Source organism: Schistocerca nitens, chromosome 5 (genome assembly GCF_023898315.1).
Source record: "Schistocerca nitens isolate TAMUIC-IGC-003100 chromosome 5, iqSchNite1.1, whole genome shotgun sequence".
Taxonomy (NCBI): domain Eukaryota; kingdom Metazoa; phylum Arthropoda; class Insecta; order Orthoptera; family Acrididae; genus Schistocerca; species Schistocerca nitens.
The window spans coordinates 232,557,765-232,578,985 of record NC_064618.1 but is presented as its reverse complement, the minus strand read 5'-3'; the positions used below and the strand labels follow the sequence as shown (position 1 = coordinate 232,578,985).

Sequence of the window (21,221 nt, the reverse complement as noted above, 5' to 3'; positions counted from 1 at the left end):
TAAAGGCAAATCACCAGGCCGTCCCCGAGTGTCTGACACAGACGTCGAACGCATCCACCATAATTTCAAAAGCAGTCTACAGAAATCCGTTCACTGTGCAGCCCGACAGCTCAACATGCCCCTGATGTCTGTCTGGCATGTGTTGCGTCACCGTTTACACATGAATACATAGAAAATTCAGCTACTGCAAGCTCTTCATGAAGGTGACAAACACAACGTGTGGAGTTCTGTAATTTAATTCTTGGCAAGATGGAGGATGTTAGTTTTCTTCCATATTTAGTTTTAGTAATGAGGCAATATTCAATTTAAATGGATAGGTGGACTGTCATAATGTGAGAATATGGGGTACAGAACAACCACATAAAGTTGTATAACATGTGAGGGACTCACCAAAATTTAATGTGTTTTGTGCAGTTTCATGGGAAAAGGTGTATGGTCCATTTTTCTTTGTCAAGAACACTGTTACAGGAAGTACACATCTTGATATGCTTGAGAACTTTCTTTTCCCTCGGTTGGAGACTGATTCGAATGACTTCATTTACCAACAGGACGGGGCATCGTCATGCTGACATCTGGAACTGCAGGAATTTTTAAATCAAAGGATTACTGAACCATGGATCAGTTGCACCAGACCAAATGATTCAGCCTTACATTACTGGCCTCCAAGATCCCTGGACCTAACTGTATGTGATTATTTTTGTAAAGGTTTGTAAAAGATTCTGTTTATGTGCCTCTCTTACCAGCAACAATGAATGAACTGAGACATCGTATAAAAGCAGCTCTGGAAGCTGTAACTCAAGACATATTCACTGTATTGTGGAACAATGTGAATACTGCATTGACATATGCTGGGCATCTCAAGGGGCGCAAATTGAACACCTATGAAAAGGCATTAAAAAGAAAAACTTTTTTGAGTTTCCTGTTCATCAAAAAACAAAATTCATTGTATATATTTATTAGTTTCACAAATACTGACGTACCAGATCGAATGATTCTTTTTGATAAACTCTGTATTCTATATTCTATTCAGTGGTGGTTTCCAATATTATGGTTGGGGACCTTTGTTGTTTTATGTGGATCTTCCTCCGAGAGAGGCTTTCTTGCAGACTTTGGATCAAACAGGATATCCTGTTTCACGCGATGTGCCAAGGATGCACTATTTTAACATATTTGATCCTATTTCAACTTCAGTTACACATCCTTCATGGATTCACATTTTAATGTACATATGGGGATTTTTTCTAATAATTTCTGTTGGTTCTGTTTAGCTTCTCTAATGTCAACAATGTGGATAGGTATTATTAATTTATAATTTTGCAGATGCACCTGAAGATGGGACATATGTCTTAAACCCTGGTTGTGCTTTTGTTTCTATATTCTACATAAATAATCACTACACCTGTAGCAGATTTTGTCATTGATGAAAATTAAAACCCTGAAATAAAAAAAAGGTCAGAACAGCTGAGAAATTTCTGTTGCATATTAATAAAAATAACCAACAAAAATACCATATTAATACTCTTCAAAGAGGAACAGAGCTTTTTCAGATTTGATGCCACCGACAATGCTTCATGTTTGTCACATTAATGGATTTCTTGCATTATATTCATGCTTTCTGTTTTTTAGTGCTCACTAGCATAAATAAAGCTGAACAAAATGTGTTTTGAAAGCTAAATTTTTGTGTTGGTGAGATAAATGCGTAGCTCTGAGATGTTATATGAACATTAAATGGCTCCCAAAACCACCTTATACTGGTTAATGGAATAGACTTGACAACCTAGGACTGAACAAGGCAGTTCTCACCTCTCCAGTTCATAACCTTTATTGTGTGGCAATGCCAACTGAGCTACACAATTTGCAGCATTATCAGTTTATTCTTCTAAAAGAATTAGTTCCTCAGAGTACGCAGAAGCCCTCCTGAAAAGTGTGGAAGTTTGAGATAAGGTATGGCAGAATTAAAGCTGTGAGGGACAGTCATTGTTCATGCCTGACATGCTCAGTTGATAGACCAGTTGCCTGCGAAAGGCAAAGGTCCCACGTTTGAATCAAAGTTGGGCACACAGTTTTGATCTGTCAGGAAGTTTCAGTGCTATAATGAAAAACAAGTATATACCCAGATTCCAGGAGGGGACAGGTACATCCTCCCCCCCCTCCCATTCCCCCCCCTCCCCCACGCTGCCCACTCTCATTGTGGATACCTAGGGCATTGTTCCTTCGATTAAGGCAATATTTACCACTGAGTTATTAGGATCTACAGCATTGAGGGAAGCATGGTTATTGCATCGCTCAGTTCGTACTATGTTTATTTTTATATGTTCTCATCTATGAGGGGCAGGTGAATGAAAACCGAACACCCATCACAACAGGATCATGGAATGGTTCAATTTAAAACTAATCACCGCACGCGTTTAGACATTGATCTCATTGAGAGACGAGTTTACCAATTCCTGTTTTGTAGAATGCAGTCGACCATGGACAGATCCACAACTGCACCCACTCTTGCACTTCCTCGTCTGATTGAAACATATGTACCTTGTGGTGTGCGTACTGTAAGAACTCGGTACACACACCATCAGATTATTTGACTTGTCGCTCTAACGAAGTAGGCGAGTGTCAGCAATATGTCTCGTGTCTTATCGTGGCGTGTTTATCTTCTGCCGTTAGGTCAGATGATAGAAATGCCACTTGCACGCTTAGAGTAGCAGATTGACGGTGACCAACTTTAAACACAACTTGATTAATTTTCACACACATTTATTAAAATAATAAAAAGCATAGACATTACGTAACTTGATTCTGGATGCTGTTTACAATTGACAATCTGAAGTTCCTTTGGTCTTGGTACGTTAATCTTATTCTCACATATCTCTGATACTTGACAAAGTGTCTATACATTTCTTTTCATGGCTATGTACAGGAATATGGTAATCTTATTAGGCGCAGACTGAAACTTGACTATAGACTGGTACAGACTAATGCAGACTGGTGCAGACAAATGCAGACTGACTAATCGGAAGTTGGGTTGTTGGGGGAAGGAGACCAGACAGCGAGGTCATCGGTCTCATCGGATTAGGGAAGGACGGGGAAGGAAGTCGGCCGTGCCCTTTGAAAGGAACCATCCCGGCATTTGCCTGGAGCGATTTAGGGAAATAACGGAAAACCTAAATCAGGATGGCCGGACACGGGATTGAACTGTCGACTAATCGGAGGTCTGTACACTCATTATAATACCTCGTGCGTTCAGGTATCACTGCGCGAGTGTGAGCCGCGAGGAGAAAAGGTTCTACGTTAGCAGCAATCTCATTGGCTGCGTTACATATTAATACACAGATCGGTGGAAGCAGAATTTGGTCCGTCTCTAAGGCAGCGCCATCTCGTAGTGCACAGATGGACGAGTGCTGCGCCTGCGCTGTTGTGCTTAGCGGGGCGCGCTCTAGTGGGAAAGTTGTGTATGCGCTGACTACGCGGAACTATGTACACAACATACCTGAATTTCTTTCTTCAGGTTGTCAAAGATATGAAAATGACATGGTGAGAGGTCCAGGCTGCATGGAGGATGTCGCCATGTTTCCCAACCAGTCTGAGGGCAGATGCTACTGTACAACAGGATGATTCCACCAAATAACTCCAAAGCTGTGACACACAAGTTCCGGAAAGGTCATGGTGACCTCCTACTTAGACTGCACGGGCCCTCTGCTCGTCGAATTCCTTGAGCATGGAACCACAGTCATTCCATGGCCCCATTTTGGTGGGCGTGTGGTTTTCATTTGACTGCCACTTATATATTGTAGGAATTGGCTCGTTTGCCATGCCATGCTGCAAGCTTCCATTAATAAATTTTCCTTTTCTACTTTGCTTGATATCACGAAAAACTGTTCTTTGACCAGTGCAATAAATAAGTTTAAATCTGTTATGGCCTCTCTGCACAAACCTGATCACAGGTTTAGTGCCCTTTACAAATCTTCATACAACAAAGTGTGTTATCCGCAGAGTGGTTGTTCTTTCGACCTATGACAATTCTTTTTTACCATCAGTGTGCAAATCATTTTATAAAGTGCTGATATTGTCACCCTCCCTCCAGATTTCAATCTTTGCTTACACCTGAAGAAATTCCTTGCCTGTAAATACTTTCACAGTGAATAACAAATTGATATGTATAAAATGCAGACTCATATGAAAGAAGGACTCTAAGGTGTAACAGGTGCCTTGCTGCCAATGGCAAATATATTGAAAAGTGGCGCAAAAAATGCTATATCTGTCCCAATGAATGTTTTCTGGAAAGTATATATTCTATATTTTTTTATTAAAGTATGGTGCCCACCACACATTATGCTCATGCCAACTTCTTGCACCCTACATCCTCATGTTTTTCTTGGATGTATTCCAATTTATGTATTCCTCTGCAGTTTTTACACACTACGAGTTCCTCAAGTACTGTAGAAGCTATTCCCAATGTCTTAACACAAGTCGTATCATTCTGTCCCTTTCTTTGGCGATTCTACAGAGAAACTCTTCACTCCTTGTCTTATCAGTCCACCTAATTTTCTAAGTCCTTCTATAGCATCACACTTCAAAAGCTTCAATTTTTTCCAATTTTACCACTGTCCTTATTTCACTACTATACAATGCTGTGTTCCAAACAAACGTTCTCGGACATTTCTTCGTTGAATTAAAGGCCTGTGTTTAATGCTAGTACTCGGCTTCAGGCAAGAAAGGCCCTTTTTTCCCGTGCTAGCCTGCTCTGTATGTCCTCTTCACTCCGACCATCGTGTGTTATTTTGCTTCCATGGTAGCAGGATTCCTTAACTTTGTCTGTTTCATAGTCACCACTTTCAATGTTGAGTTTATCACGAACCTTTCTTTTATTTCCATCATTGCTTCTTCTATGTACAGACCGTGAACAGTAGCATCAAAAGACAGCATCCCTGCCTTAAACCCTTTTTAATTGGACCACTTTGTTCTTGGTCTTCCATTCTTGTTGTTCGTTTTTGGTTCTTGCACACCCAACAGCAGGAAAAGAAAAGAAAAGAAAAGGGGCCACTGTTGACAAAACAGCAGAAACTATTTGACAATAAAATACGCAGATCGAAGAGATTTGTAGGTATATAATAGTGGATTGTGTTACAACATTTGACCTAACCAAATCAGTGTCACGAACATACAGCGATCACGATTTTTACTGTTTTCATCCTTATACCACAAGGTCTGGTTTGAATTTAATGAACTATACCAAACTACAAACCCGTTAATTGCACTTACCTGTCGTGTCCTGAGAGGAAGTAGGACTGCTAAAAGCGCGACAAGGGATCTTACCTCATCAAAGAACCAGAGAAGGATGAAGTGACTGTGGGCTGCCTGCCGCTTCTCTGAGAGCTGCTGAAAAGGCTTTAGGTGGTGCAGAGTGCAGAACTCAGAACTAATATGGGCTACAGGGTAGAATGATCCAAGACCATTCTGTACTACAATTCGAGAATATGCCTCTGGCACTTCCAACCTATCTGTAATAACTGTAAGTTCCCAGTTAAGAACATACTGATGGCTCTTCTCTATGACGCCTAAGTCCTACATCACCTGAGGCTAGCGCACGTTTTCTTAAGTCATACCCGAGACTGAGTGACTTGGAGAGGACATCTGCGGTTCACTGTTGGTACTGCCCTGTCCACAGTATGGTTAGGTGACCCTATTTATACCACCTCTTTTGTACTCTGTACCTTCTGAAGAGTTTGATGATGATGTCCAGGGAGTAGTCGATCACGCAGTTCGTGCGTAACGACTCCCATGTTTGGCGTCATGGCAATTTTCTTGGCAGCCTCATGTGTGCTACCTGGTATAGTGTCATGGAGGTCGCTGTTGCATGTTTTGCTGACCACCAGCTTTTGAGTCACCAGTCTTCTGAACAGCGAGAAACTTAACATCAGGATTGATGGTCACGAAGTAGATGAAGTCAAGGAATTCTGGTAGCTAGGCAGTAAAATAACCAATGACGGATGGAGCAAGGAGGACATCAAAAGCAGACTAGCAATGGTGAAAAAGGCATTCCTGGCCAAGAGAAGTCTACTAGTATTAAACTTAGGGCCTTAATTTGAGGAAGAAATTTCTGAGAATGTACGTCTGGAGTACAGCATTGTATGATGGTGAAACATAGACTGTAGGAAAACCAGAACAGAAGAGAATCGAAGCATTTGAGAGGTGGTGCTACAGACAAATGTTGAAAATTAGGTGGACTGATAAGGTGAAAAATGAGGAGGTTCTACGCAGAATCGGAGAGGAAAGGAATATTTGGAAAACACTGATAAGGAGAAGGGACAGGATGATAGGACATCTGTTAAGACATGAGGGAGACTTCCATTGTACTAGAGAGAACTGTAGAGGGCAAAAACTGTAGAGGAAGACAGATATTGGAATACATCCAGCAAATAATTGAGGACATAGGTTGCAAGAGCTACTCTGAGATTTATATTAGATTAGGAACTATGTCTATTTTACTAACATTGGTGTATACTGTATGGTCAGATCACAGTGGAATTTGGGCTCATATCCTTAACATTTACTGAAAAATTTGAGTTTTCCCATGCCTCACAGGTCAGTGGTCAGTAGATCGTCACATAGTTTGTTAACCCTTCATCGTTTGGGGTAACAAACAACCACTCATTGGTTTGTACCTACACCCAGACACTTTTGTTCAATACTATGTATTTAAAATTTTCTTTGCCTTCCTTGCAAATTTTTCATAGTCATACTCCTCCAGTTTTAATCGGAACTTCATCAACCTAGATTAAGGATCAGATACGCTACTTAACCACGCCACTGGCTTGTGATCCATGATATCTCAAATCGTCTACCGAACACGTATGGTTGGAAATACTTGACCACCAATACATTCCATCATGGTATAATTTTACTCAGGTTTGTTGAGTGTCTAGGAAATATATGCTATTGGTAAGTTTTTTCCTAACTGCCCTTGACTCAGGTATGCACCCAGCACATAGTTGCGCACATTTGTCATAATGAAAAACTCTTTAGTGAGGGCTGACCAGTTTCTCCTACAACTGCTGGAAGGCTTCCTCCTGTTGCGTGCCCCACTCGTTAGAGACTCCCTTCTTTAGTATGTCATGTAGCAGCTTCGCCACTTTGCTGAAATTACTCACAAAATGATGATAATACCCTTTCATCCCCAAAGACAACTTTAATTGTGAGGTGGTCCATGGCTGTGGATGCTTTTCTATTGCCTCCACTTTGGCAGGGTGCGGTTGTACTCCGGATGCTGTTACTATGTGCCCTAGCAGTGTCACCTCCCTTTGCGAAAACTCACATTTGTCTACCTGTAGTTTTAGATTTTCCTTTCGTAGTCTATCGAACACTTCCTCCAAGCGTGCATTGTGCTCTTCTAGCTAGGAACGTATCACCACAATATCGTCCAGCTATATAAATACTTTATTTCCCTGTACTCCAGTCAGCATGGTACTTACTAAATGCTGAATAGTGGACAGATCTGTTTTCAGACCCATTGCTGTCCATTGGAGCGCTGAAGGCTGTTTTTCTCGATCCTTCTTGTCTATGAGTATCAGGCATACCCTTTCGCAAGTTCCACTGTGTAGAAGTATTTAGCCTCCCCCAAACTGTCTGGGATCTCATCAACCTGGAGCAGGAGGTATAGCATGTTTAGTGATTTATGTAGTTTCTAGTAGTCAGCTATCACTCATCATTTTTGCTTCCCACTGGAATCTACGTTTCTTGGGACCACTGGGACAAGGAAATTCCAGGCGCTGGTACTTGTGGAGATTACGCCATCAGCTAACATTCTTTTTATTTCACTCTGTAACAGCTCTTGTTGGGCCTGAGGGATTTGATATCATCTCTGATTTATTATTTTACCTTCCACTTCTGGTAGAGCGGGATTTGATGCTTTCGGTGTGAGTAAACACGTCTCCTGGTATATGGAATACATCATGGTATGCAAAACAGAGCTCTTCTAATGCTGATTTCACTATTTAAATGATTGGTGCACATATTCTCTCTCAACAACGTCTGCTGTGACTTGTCGCTCCCTTCTTCTCCGTTGGGACATGGCAGACCATGCTCTGCAAAGACTTCAGGTGCAGGGAACCTAATGCCTTGGTCCCTAGCATTCAACACTCTGGTTATGCATGTTCCATCTTGCACAGTCATGACTGCTTCATGGATATACACCGCTGATCTAACTTCCAGCATGGGGACTAGTACCTCTGTTCCTAACTTGCAGGTCATGTGTATCTTTTTTATTTGTTCTTTGGTTGGTTGTGTTGGGGAAGGAGACCAGACAGCGAGGTCATCGGTCTCATCGGATTAGGGAATGACAGGGAAGGAAGTCGGCCGTGCCCTTTGAAAGGAACCATCCCGGCATTTGCCTGGAGCGATTTAGGGAAATCACGGAAAACCGAAATCAGGATGGCCGGACGCGGGATTGAACCGTCGTCCTCCCAAATGCGAGTCCAGTGTCTAACCACTGCGCCACCTCGCTCGGTATATTTGTTCTTTCTGCGGTCCGACCACTATCTCCGCACAGCAACCATTGATGTTTGATGGTGTGGGAAGTGACTTTTGTTTTCCTGACTCATTGGGTTCCTCCAGCAATTTTTTCCATTGTTTGCTCATCTGTTTTGAGTCTCGCTGTGGTGGCCTGCAATAGTGTTGGAAGCAGCTGGTCAGCTACCTGCTCATAACACTTCTGCTTGCTTGGTATCCGAGGTGGGCTGTTAGGCTCGGTCGGCTGGACCACTATCGCTTGGGAGCATATTTGGACTTTGGGTTGTGCAACACCTACACAAGGACCCCCCTGTGTTCAGTGGCTTACCATGTTTTGTTATGAGAACGTAGCTATCTCATGTGTCCCTCGGTTTTCCATTATTTTTAACAATGAGTGAAGCTATGTGCGCACCTTCCCATGCCTTCGCAGTTCCATATTCCTCTATGATCGTAATCTAAAATGACCCTGTTACTTTTGAGAAATTCTCTCCCTAGTAGACTATCAAATGGCAAGTCAGTAAGAGCATCCATGACTTGAAATTTTGTGACCCATTCATTACAAGTCCTTGTTTTCAGTCTTACTTGTGCCGAGCCTTCTGTCTGAATTTCCTCATTGACAATACTTTTTATCATTACAGCTTCATTGGTATCCCACTGTACCCAATCATTCCACACACTGGTTTTAACAAAAATTGACATGGGCTCCACTGTCAATTAATAGCTTTATCTTGTTACCTTTTAACCTTGCAAATTGGCTCTCCATAACTGAACATAATCATTTGTCCCAGTGCAGTTAGCTGTTTGTACAATACCTGATACAGTGTAAAGAGACTATATCATTATGCTCTTCTCTCGTTTCCCATGGTGGTTTTCTTCCGTATGTTGGCCCACTTACTCCCCTGACACACTCAGGCACAATGGCCAGTTCAGTGACACATGTAGCAAGTCACTAGCTTGGCCCTGTTGCATGAGAATGAGTGCCCGGTTAAACTGCATTGCGTGCACTGTACAGGTGATGGACCTTGGGGCCGTGGGCCGTTCCCTTTGAATTCTCTGATATTGATTTCCTCGATGGAAAGTCACACCCGCAAGGGTTGGACTGGAGTATCCCTAAAGTTGTCTACTTTGCGTTTGGAAATTTTTCATTGGCACTCTCATGCTATGTGTCCTTCCCTGCAACAGTTGAAGCAAGTGGATATTGTCCGTCGCCCTTGCTTGGACGCAGCTGTTACTCAGTATTTCTCTTTATCGAATGTGATTCTTCCATTGTAGCTAAATCAATTGCTTCTGATAGCATTAGCTTTTCCCCTTGAGCTCTTGTCACTGTCTTAATGCGTTCATTGTATAATCCTTGCATGAACGAAGCCCTGACTAATTTTCCATCAAGTGTTACTGTCAAATGTTTCCTCCTGCTCCATGATCCTTCTCGAGCTCTCCCTAAAATGAAACTGCATAGCGTCTATGTGGAAACACCATTGTACCACATTTCCGTCGTTGCCATGTCATCTATCAAGCATTTTACATATGTAATGTTCATAATTTTCTACTAGTACCATCCTCTCATCAGACCAAGTTTCTAACTCTAACCAATACTTTGCTTCGGCCAAGCCCGTTATTTGTCCAACTATAAATTTTAGGGATTAGTTCCTAGCCTTAGGTTCTACTATACTATAGGCACTGGGAGCCATGACTTTATTGGAATCATCTTGCGACATTGTACTGACCTCTTGGACTTGGAGAGTCAATTGAAGTGTCTGTGTTGAGTTGCCCGTGAAGTCAGGGCAGTGCGCTGCTCTCTGGTATAGTGTACCCTCACGATGACAGCACACTGCAAGACATCTCTGGTATTGTAAGCCTTGTACTTACAATGGCGGTGCAGTGCAACATCACTCTGATATGGTAAGCCTCGTGCTTACCATGGCAGCACAGTTTGATGCCTTCCTGGTATGGTGAGCCCCTGTCTGTGTCTGTGTGTGTATTTATTTTTATATACTATGTATTTTCAGATGCAATCAATGCAATGTAAACTGTCTTTGTATAAACAAACTACTATTGCTACTATTATCATCGAGCCACTCCTTTGTCTGACATCATGCCCTGGTCCAGTTTGGCTCTGAGCACTATGGGACTTAACATCTATGGTCATCAGTCCCCTAGAACTTAGAACTACTTAAACCTAACTAACCTAAGGACAGCACACAACACCCAGTCATCACGAGGCAGAGAAAATCCCTGACCCCACAGGGAATCGAACCCGGGAACCCGATGGTCCAGTTTTTCTGCTGTTACAGCTAAGTGATTAGATTTTTCTGCTGTTTTGTGCAAAGTGGTCAGATTATTTTGCTGTGTAGTGTACATACTGAATTCTACCAGTCTTTTTCCTATAGCTTGCTGATAATTTTTCATAGCTTCCAACATCTTGCACCATTTTACAGTCTCGAACGCTTTTTCTTTGTCAACAAACCCTACGAAAAACTCTTGATTTTTCTTAGGCCGTAAGTCTAGCTTTGATTATCATGCAGAAAGCCAGAATTTTCTCTTTGGTTCCTTTACCTTTCCAAAAGCCTAACTGGTCATCATCTCACACCACAATTTTCGCTTCTGTTCATTTGTATATTATTCTTGTTAGGACCTTGATTAAATTGACTGTGCTGTAGTTTTTGCATTTATCTCCATTTGCTATTGCTGGGTTTATGTGGATGATGTTTATCTGAAAGTTTAATTGTATATCTTCAGTTTTATGGATAATTCACACAAACTTAAATTTGGTTTCTATTTTCCTTAAAGGTTTTAAGAAATTCGTAAGTGATGGTACGTATCCATTCTGCCTTTTATATCCCATGCCTCCCAGAGCTCTGTTAAACTCTGACTTTAAAATTGGACCATGTCTGCCCTCTCCTCTGTGTTTAACAGTGGAATTCCAATTGCAGTATTAATGTTGATGTCCTTGCTTTCAATTTCACAAAAGATTGTTTTGCCTTTTCTATATTCTGATCCAGTGCTCCTCATGATCGTGTCTTTTGATTGCCATTGATTTCCGCTACACTTCTTGTTTATTTAATTCCTAAATTATTTATAATGCTGTATGTATGTTTTTTTCTGATCATTTTTGAATTTTCCTCTGTCATCAGCCAATTGAAGTATTTCTTCTGCTACCCAAGGTTTCTCAGAGTTAACCTCCTTGTGCCTTACTTCTGTGATTGGCCTTTTGAGAGATGTCCTTTCCTCTTCAATCAAACGGCAAGTTATGTTATTCATTGTCACAGTGTCTACAACCTTAAATAACTTAAAAATGCATCTCATCAATGCTGAATAATTCAGCATCCCACTTCTTTCCACTTTGATTCCTATATACAGTTCTCTTAAGCTTCGACATACTCTTCATTATTACTAAATTCTAATCTGAGTTTACATCTGCTCCAAAATCTGATTTTGAAACTCCGTCTAACCATGATGTGAGCCATCTGCTGAATTCTTTCAGTACCTCCAAGACTTTTGAAAGTACACCACCTCCTCTTATGATTTTTGAATAGTATATTCGCTATTACTAGCTGAAACTTACTGCAGAATTCAATTAGTCCTTCTGCTCTCTCATTCCTGATTCTAAGCCCATATTCTCCTGTATCTCTGTCTTATATTCTTTCCTCTCCTATCACAATCCAACCCCTTATGATTATTAGATCATCATCTCCCTTTACATACTGAAGACCCATTCAACATTCTCATACACTATCTCTATCTTTTCTAACTATATCATTGACATGTAAAACTGACCTTTATTTGTTGGCATTGGTTTGCTGTCGATTCTGATGAGAACAACCCTATCACCGAACTGTTTACAGCAACTCACACACTGACCTTCCTACTACACTATATTATTTTCTGCTGCTGTTGATATTATCCTTTATTTGACCAAAAATCCATATCTTCTTCCTTTTCATTTTACATATCCCCACTACAATTTGATTCAGCCTTCGAGGTTCCCTTTTCAGATTTTATAGCTTCTGTACAAACTTCTGAGTTTCCAAGTTCCAACTCTTAGCATGTTAGCTTTTGTGGTACTTGCTTACTTGATCTTCTTCTCATTGTCTCCTCCCCTTGGCTTTCACCTCTTGGAGATCTAAATCGCAGACAAACCCAGAATCTTTTGCCAATGGAGAGATCATCATTACTTTTTGCAATTACAGGCAACATGTCTGCATCTACTTACACATCTGTACTATGCAAACCACAGTGAATATATGACAGAGTATTTACCATTGTGCCAGCCTCTGCCATTCACATATGGAGCAGGGGAAGGATCATTGCTTAAATACCTCTGGGTGTGCTGCAATTAGTCTAATCTTGACTTCACAATGAAAGTGACATGTACAAGGTTGTATTATATTCCTAGATTCATCACTTAAAGTTGATTCTACAAACTTAAGTAGGCTTTCCTGGGATAGTTACTATCTGTCCTCAAGAGTGACAGTTTAATTCTTTCAACATCTCTGAGACACACTGCCATGAGTCATCAAACTTATGACTATTTGTGCTGCCCCTCTTTATATCCACTCAACAACCCCTTTCAGACCAATTTAGAATGGATCCCACACACCTGAGAGCAATATTCTAGGATTGGTCACATGAGAGTTTTGATGCAAATCTCCTTTGCTGACTGATTGCATTTCCCTATGAACCGTAAGCTGTGATTTGCTTTACCTACTGCTGGGATTATGGACTATGCTGTCTTACCTTTACACATCCCAAAAAATTCTTACACCCAGGAATTTGTGTGGGCTGACCGATTGCAAATGTGACCTGTTGAGTCTAGCCATGGGATACAACTTTTTTTTGTGAAGTGAAAGATTTTAAATTTTTGAATATTTAAAGCAAGTTGTCATTCTTTGCATAACTTTTAAATCTTATCAAGACCTGACTGAAATTTGTGCAGAGAATGACACACAAAAATACGTTCAGACACACAAATACATAAAATGCACAAAAATCTGTACAAATACATAAAAAATGCTCAAATACACTAAAGAATACATATAAAAACACAGGGAAAAGGATGGAATGGATGATGTATGGAAGCATGCATGTGATAGGGTAAGGGAAGACAGAGAGGGAGGAAGGGGGATTGGGATTGGTTAGGGAGAGGTTCAAAAGTTTGTGTAGGATAGGTAGATGAGAAAAATAACACACAAAAACAGACGAGGATGAGGGAGAAAATGTGACCAGTAGGAGTAATTATTATAGTCAGTACGAAGAATTTGAGGCATGCGATGCTGCACCAACAATACACGTGGTCACGTAGCGGCGTGTTGTTGTGGGGACGAGACTGTTGATACAATGTCTCTCAGATATTGGAGTCTGTGGATTCCAGCTGGAGCAGCTGGATAGCAGTCATCAGTCACACATATGCGAAGTATGATTGCTTGTGTTAATGTGCCTTTTTTTCTTTTCTGAAGAAGGATTTGGCTGAAAGCTCAACATGTAACACACTTTTTGTTGTGCCTGTCTGCAACTCAATGTGCCATCTTTATGGTGAGACCAAAAATGCATTTATTAATCTCATGCAGGATGTGTTATCACTGTAATCATCCCAGTTGGCTGTAGGATGAGTACAAATCTCCTCCAATTTTTACAGCACCATTGGGTAACTTATGTTCTAATGAACTGAGGTTTTCTCTGAGGGGGTGAGTCTGGTGGTCAGTAGAAGGACCAGTTATAAAGTTTATATCCATTCCAGATAATGAGTCTTGCCCAAACAATTTCACAAGCACCTTCAATTTCTATCTTGGTGGATGTGAGATTCTTCTCTAACGTGATGAATACACTGCCTCCATTTCTCATCAGCCTATTTTAGATATACCGTACACTTATACTTTCCCCAAACATCCCACTGCTGTCAATTTCATGTTTTAACCAACTTCCCGTACCTAGTATGATGTAAGCTTCACTGTGTTTTATAAGCATTTAAATCTCTGGCACTCTCCTGTGAAACTTCGGCACTTAACCATTAGGACTTTATTGCTCTCACTTGGGCTAGGGGGAGGCATTTCTTTTTATCTTCAATGATAGTTATGGGTCTAATACAGCTATTGTTATCTGGACTGTATGGAGACTCATCTACCCTAACATGTCCTTGTCTGCCCCAGACGCAGAGTCAGATATCTGGGTGGCAGCCTCTAATATGTAATGCACACCTGACCCATTAATAGGTACCCTACACTTCTCAACCCTATGGTACAAGCCTAAGAAGTCACAGTCTAGCTTGTTACACAACTTTCAGTCTTTTGTTCAAGCCTTCCACCCAACTCTGAATGAAGTGAGGAAGGGAGGGTTGGGGGGGGGGGGGGGGGGCAGCCATGATCAGTTCTTGGGAAGCATGTCCAAAGGAACATTGCATTGTTCTTCTCAACAATACTGCGACACTGCAATACCGTACTTATCAGCCAATACCAGGCAGCAACTTTCAATTAAAATGTCTTCCCATGTATGGGAATTACATGTGTGTATGAGTATAGGTTGTGACACAGGAACAGTACCATATGGAAGTTTGGGTCTGGCTGTGAGTCATGCATGGATAGCCAAAGCAGATAAGGCGACCCCTCGCATAAAGTGAGGAATCTGGGTTTGAGTCCCAGTCCAGCACAAATTTTGATTGTCATCATTCAATTACAGTGCTGATAGTTGTCCATATTCGCAACTGCAAATACATTCAGAGTCCAGGGTACCCTGTTTTAATGGCAAAATAGTTTCATGAGTTTTAGCACATGCAAGTTGTAACTTCGAATGTTTTCTTGGTAAGTAGAGCTTCTCATTTCCACATTCTACAGACATGAATTGGAGTCATTCAAAGTTACTTTTAAAGGCGAAATTTTATTAATACGTAACTTTTCTTAAATTGACAGGAAGCCATTTACAAAGCAATGGAAAGTTTTTTTTCTGAAGCACAATTATTTTCAATACAACTGAAGTATGGTACTCTTGGCTCTCTCTAGTTTTTGGTTACATCAATACAAAATTTTACCTATAAAGCTTCTACCTATGTGCTTGTATAGCAAAATCTGAATTGTTTAAGGACTCACCCTTTTAGAAAGGAAACTATAATCCTTAACAAATCCCAAAAGATACATCATCATCATCATCATCATCATCATAATCATCATCAACAACACACAAATCCTCCAAAGGCATAGTGAATTAATAACATCGCTGTCCCCCTCATACTGAACAAACAAGAGGGGCAATCACAGTCAGCTATACCAAAAACATGAGGCAGTTTGAGGAATAATCACTGCAAACATAGAATGATGACAATTTGAGTTTAATTTATCTCAGGCTGGAAACAATAGCTCTTAAAGCAACTGATATTAGATTTTATTTTGAATTGATAACAAGATGATGATAAATGATCAGATTATCTCAAATCACTTCTGTCTCCGTATTTGCACATTTTATAAAATTCTGCATCATTCATGGTGCCCTTGAATGAGGAATATCCTGTATCTAATAGTCTTACCACCCTCAAAGTGTTATTCACGCACTAACTCACTTGTGGCTACTGCATGGGACTATTTTGTTGGGCATGACTCCTAACCAGTTGTTCAACCACGTAAATGACAATCGTCAAGGGCAAAATTGCCCACACTGTGGCAGAGAAGGCTGCTGAGCATAGAAAATGGTTTCAAGCTATTTCCTTATAGATCATCTTTGGCAACAACAGTGTCCAAGACAGTATAAGTTGAAACCATCATCAAATACAATCGCCAACCTTGCAATTTCTCTGGCTTCAGTCTCTGCAAGCCTCTGTCCTATATGCACTCCTATCCCTATTCCCATCCCAACTACTTACTCTCATATTTGAGGGCTGTTTAAGAAGTACCCACGCTAGCAACAAAGTTGTCGTTAAATTATCTCTGACAGTCTTGTTTTAAGGAAACATTCTTTTAACAATATTACTTTGTAGTCCTTCCTAAAAACAGGAACTCTCAAACACTCAAATATAATACCTGTGTTGACTGAGACCACCTCATGCAAACATAATATTTTTCCTGTAAACCACTGTCTTGTCTTCACGCAGAGTTTTTTCCACTAGCGGACCATTTCTTAATGACATTTTGTCCCAACATCTCTAGTGTGTTGTCATGGTGAAAAGTGCTTTCTTCACCACTTGGGCATGTTTCCTTCAATTGCCTCTCAAACTAGTCAAGTATTTCAGTTCGTAAATTGCTTTTCTAAACAGTTTATAAGTATGGCACCTTCAATTCTCAAAACTTCATTGCCATAACTTTTCTGGTGGATGGGATCTTCTTTGTCTGCTTTCGGGTAAATTCACCACCAGCATTGCACTGTTTTGATTGTCGGTTGGCTTTTAGGTAACAATGAGGAATCTACGTCTCATCAACAATGACAACTTAAAGAGAAAATCCCCTCAGATCTTGTCTAAACTGCTCCAAACACTGCTTCAAAGGTGAAAGCCACATCCTCTTGGTGTCCACTGTCCCAGCAAATTATCACAAAAAATACTGTTTGCCATTCTGTTTTACATACTTATGACCTCCACACATTGCACATTTTCATTTGGTGATCAGCAACAATTATGTCATAGACTTTTTTTATCATTTGCTTGGTAACAACTTCTGCTGGGCATCCTGTGCAATCCTGATCAAAGGCAATTATTTGACCACGTTTAAATTTGTTGACACGCTATCCATCAGTTGACAATAATGAACAGAAACATGTGACAACATCCATTTTCACTTTCATCTAGACACAAATTTTTCCTTCCAAAACCAAAAGGTAAATCAATGGACAATACTCAACCTTTTTCATCTCACTGAAAACCAAGCAGTACAAACTTACAAAATATAGTGCAAAACCCAAAATAACCAGGGAATCAGTATCATATCTGTTTTAGCACAATCTAAGAGTGAGCAGCACATGATGGTAACACCAAATAACTTCCATAACACCACAAATGTCTACAAGCATAAATAGTTATTGAACTATCCCTCATTTCATGCTTCAAACTTCTTGATACTTCTTCTATCACCTTCCATTAGTGTCCCTCCCTCTGATAAACCAATATACTCCTTTTTTCCTTCTTTCTCCTGCCACTTCATCTGACCACCTCCAACACAACTTCTTACCCCAGTCAGGATATTACACTGTGAGAATGTATTTGTGTATGTGTGCTCTACTGGAGAATACCAATTTACAGTTTGAGCTGCAATGTTAGCATTTTTTAATTCATGTGCCTATCAATCTTCAAATGAGTCCACTTTAAAGTGACTAAGTCATTATCTTAATTCATTCCATTGCTTGTTCTATCCAAGATTTTCCATTATCTTATGATCATACAAAAATTATTCTAAAGACATTGTGGTTTTCTAGTCAAGTCCTATCTCAGTACTGTACATCATTTTATTTCAGTCAAAAGTTTGCACGAACTTCAAGCATTAGAAGTGTGACATTTTCTTTTTACTCCTGCTGTAATGAGAGCCACATTCAGCAACCATATACAACTGCTCGCTCAACAAAAGATCCGTACTCAAAGACTGGAAAGTTGCTCAGGTTGCACCAATACACAAGAAAGGAAACAAAAGTAATCTGCTGAATTATAGATCCACATCATTGACATCAATTTACAGTTCAATTTTGGATCATATACTGTTTTTCAACATTATGAAATACTCAAAGAAAATGGTCTATTGACACAGAAACAGATTCAGAAAATATCATTCTTCTGTGATACAACAGGCTTTCTATTCATCTGAAGTAATGAGTGTACTTGATGGAGGATCTCAAATGGATCTTAATTTCCAGAAGGCTTTTGATACCATTTTTCACAAGTTGCTTCTAACCAGATTGCATGCCTATCAAATTTTGTTCCAGATGAGAGACTGGATTCACGATTTCCTATCGGAAAGGTCACAGTTCATAGTAACTAATAAAGCCATCAAGTGAAACACATTCTCCAAGCAGGTTAAACAGCTCTTTGCTGTTACTAATTTATATAAACAACTCAGTAGACAATCTGAGCAGATCTCTTAGATTGTTTGCATATGATGTTGTCGTGTACCACCTAGAAGTCAATCACGAGATCGAAATCAAATGTAAAATGATTTAGATGATGTATTGTTATGCTGAAAATCTACTAAAGAGTCTGCCTGCACTATGCCTGCCAATTCTCTTCTGGAGTACTGCTGCACTCTAAGGGACCCTTACCCAATAAGATTGATGGAGGACATTGGGACATCGGAAAAGTTCAACAAAGTGCAGCTCGTTTTGTATTATTGTGAAACAGGGGAGAGGGTGTACAGATATTATACACAAGTTGGGGATAGCGATCAATAAAACAAAGGCACTTTTCACTGTGATGAGATCTCTTCATGAAACTTTGATCACTAATTTTCTCCACCGAATGCAAAAACATTTTGTTGAGTCCCACTTACACACAGAGAAATAACCACTGTAATAAAATAAGATTAATTAGAGCTTGCACAGAAAGATTTATGTGTTCATTTTTCCCAGGTGATATTTGAGAGTAAAACTGCAGAGAAATAGCATGAAAGTGGTTCGACGAACCCTCTACCGAGCTCTTAAGTGTGAATTGCAGAGTAGTCATGCAGATGTAGATGTACAAAGTGACTTCCAGTCATTCATCTCCACTACAGGTTAGCAAAATGATGGTGAAAATACAATTATTTCAGCACCCTTCACATGTCAGCTGCACTGACAACTAAAACCTATTCAGCAACACACTGATACTAGAAATGGAAGTGAATGTATAATATTTGAATCATGATCTTGACCAGTGTGTAATGCAAATACATTTCTGGGTGTTTTCATAGCTGCATTCTGATTACTTCATTCACTGCAATTACCTTGTCTATTTAGCAGTTGTTCAAATAATATGAAACAGTTTTATAGCATGAAAATGTTTGATTTGAGACAAAAGTCATAACTGCTTTCAGAAGTTGTCTTTTCTTTAAAGAAGTAAGTACAAGAACAGAACATAAAATACTCTGATCAAACCAGATCTTGAAAACATAGTTGAGGCAAGAATACATGTTGTATGACACAATAAAGAAAATATTCTAAATTAATTTATATGTTAAATACATACCAGAACATTATGACAAACAGAGAACACAAATACATCCTCCCCCACTCCCCCTTGTAAGTATACCAACTCAAAATGTTGGTTGTGAATGTGGACGAGTTCTTCACTGCACACTTGACAACAAATTAAGTACTGCGCATTTCCATGGAATGAATGGCAGTGGCTGAAAAAAATGTCTGAAGTGAGGATCTTATGATGCAGTATTTTGGCAATAAGATTAACGTTTCTGGAATGTGAAAACAAAGAGAGGTTCATGTTTATACATGTTATCTTACTTCTCTACTTGGAAATTTCATTTTTTGTGATCCAAGGTAATTTTTTAAATATGAAAGATAGCCACTTATGAAACAAGAGATACTTTTGATACTTCACAGATCTGGTCCGTATATGTAATATACATAAATGGATTCATAAAAAAGGATTACATTCAAGATTAAAAACTTTCAAGTGGCAACTTTTCAGATCTTTAGTGTATAAGATTAAAGTACAATGAAGGCCACTAGACACAGTGTTACAGAAAACAATATGTAACCTATAAAACTAATGAATGAATGAATGAATGAATGAATGAATGGAATGAATGACAATTAAAGCTTCAGCCACTTGAAACAACTGTTATTAAGTAAAAACTTACGTGAACAGCCATAAAAACAACATCAAAAGTTTAAATGTATTACAGCATACATACATTTTTTGTGATAAGTTTTCTTTTTTGTCATCCTTACTTTGGTTCACTCTAAAATATACATTTCATACAAAATAAGATTTTCGTTGTGCTAAGCAAACAGTATCAGTTTCACTGATGAAATGTACATTTGACAATTTATATTACAGAACACATTGTTTTTATTATAACATTGACAAGAGTGGCAAAAATAAATCTGCTTATTCTTATAAATAATTTCACAAAATATATCACAGTTATAACAGACACTATAACCTCCTTAATGTAACTCTTCAAATAATCTATAATTCATATATATATATACATAAAGCTCCTTTAGAAGCAATACATATTATGTACATAGCAATGGCTACGTATCTGGTCCTCAGTTGCACACCGAATAGCGTCCAACAAGGTAGACATGGCATTCATCACATACTCGCACAGGCTTTGCTGAAGAGGGTAGCATCATTGCATTATCTGAGCACTTGTTACAAAAAATTTCTCCACAGTTACGGCAGTGGTGCTGTTAAAAAAGAGAGAAAAAAATTACAAAGAACAAAACACAATATTCTCTCTTGGGTATTAATAATCACTTCAGCTGTGTTTTGGTCCTTTATTACTGTACCACTACCAGTTTCATGGTGTTACAGCCACACCTTTAGGTGACATATGATTAAAACATTAGAGTGGAAATGCTCGGAATCTTTTTTCCCAGGATTTGTTGTCCTTCAGTGCAAAACACTGCTGAAAGATGATATGTCATGGAGTAAAACTGCCAAATTCCAATATTGTGGACGGGTCCAAAACAAATTGTATCATAGTGATCTCTTCTCCGATCTATATGGAACTGTGTACAAGGGACATGGCCACGTGCTCTTGTCATACTGATGGCAAGAAAATAAACAGCTTGCCTGTATATGAATGTTGTGAATA

The 21,221-nt window shown here is 39.6% G+C and overlaps 1 protein-coding gene across 4 annotated transcripts in view; it reads right to left on the bottom strand.

Moving 5' to 3' along the window:
• Window positions 1–19,489: 19,489 nt before the first annotated feature.
• The window catches only part of LOC126259256 (RUN and FYVE domain-containing protein 2), a 164,630-nt gene continuing 162,898 nt past the window's right edge, over window positions 19,490–21,221 (bottom strand). For 3 of the 4 annotated variants that reach the window (XM_049955889.1, XM_049955888.1, XM_049955890.1), the window contains one exon: window positions 19,490–20,811. In XM_049955889.1, the coding sequence (XP_049811846.1) occupies window positions 20,671–20,811 (141 nt within the window). In that variant the 3' untranslated portion in view covers window positions 19,490–20,670. The remainder of the gene's footprint in view (window positions 20,812–21,221) is intronic. The other variant, XM_049955887.1, reaches the window with a different exon arrangement.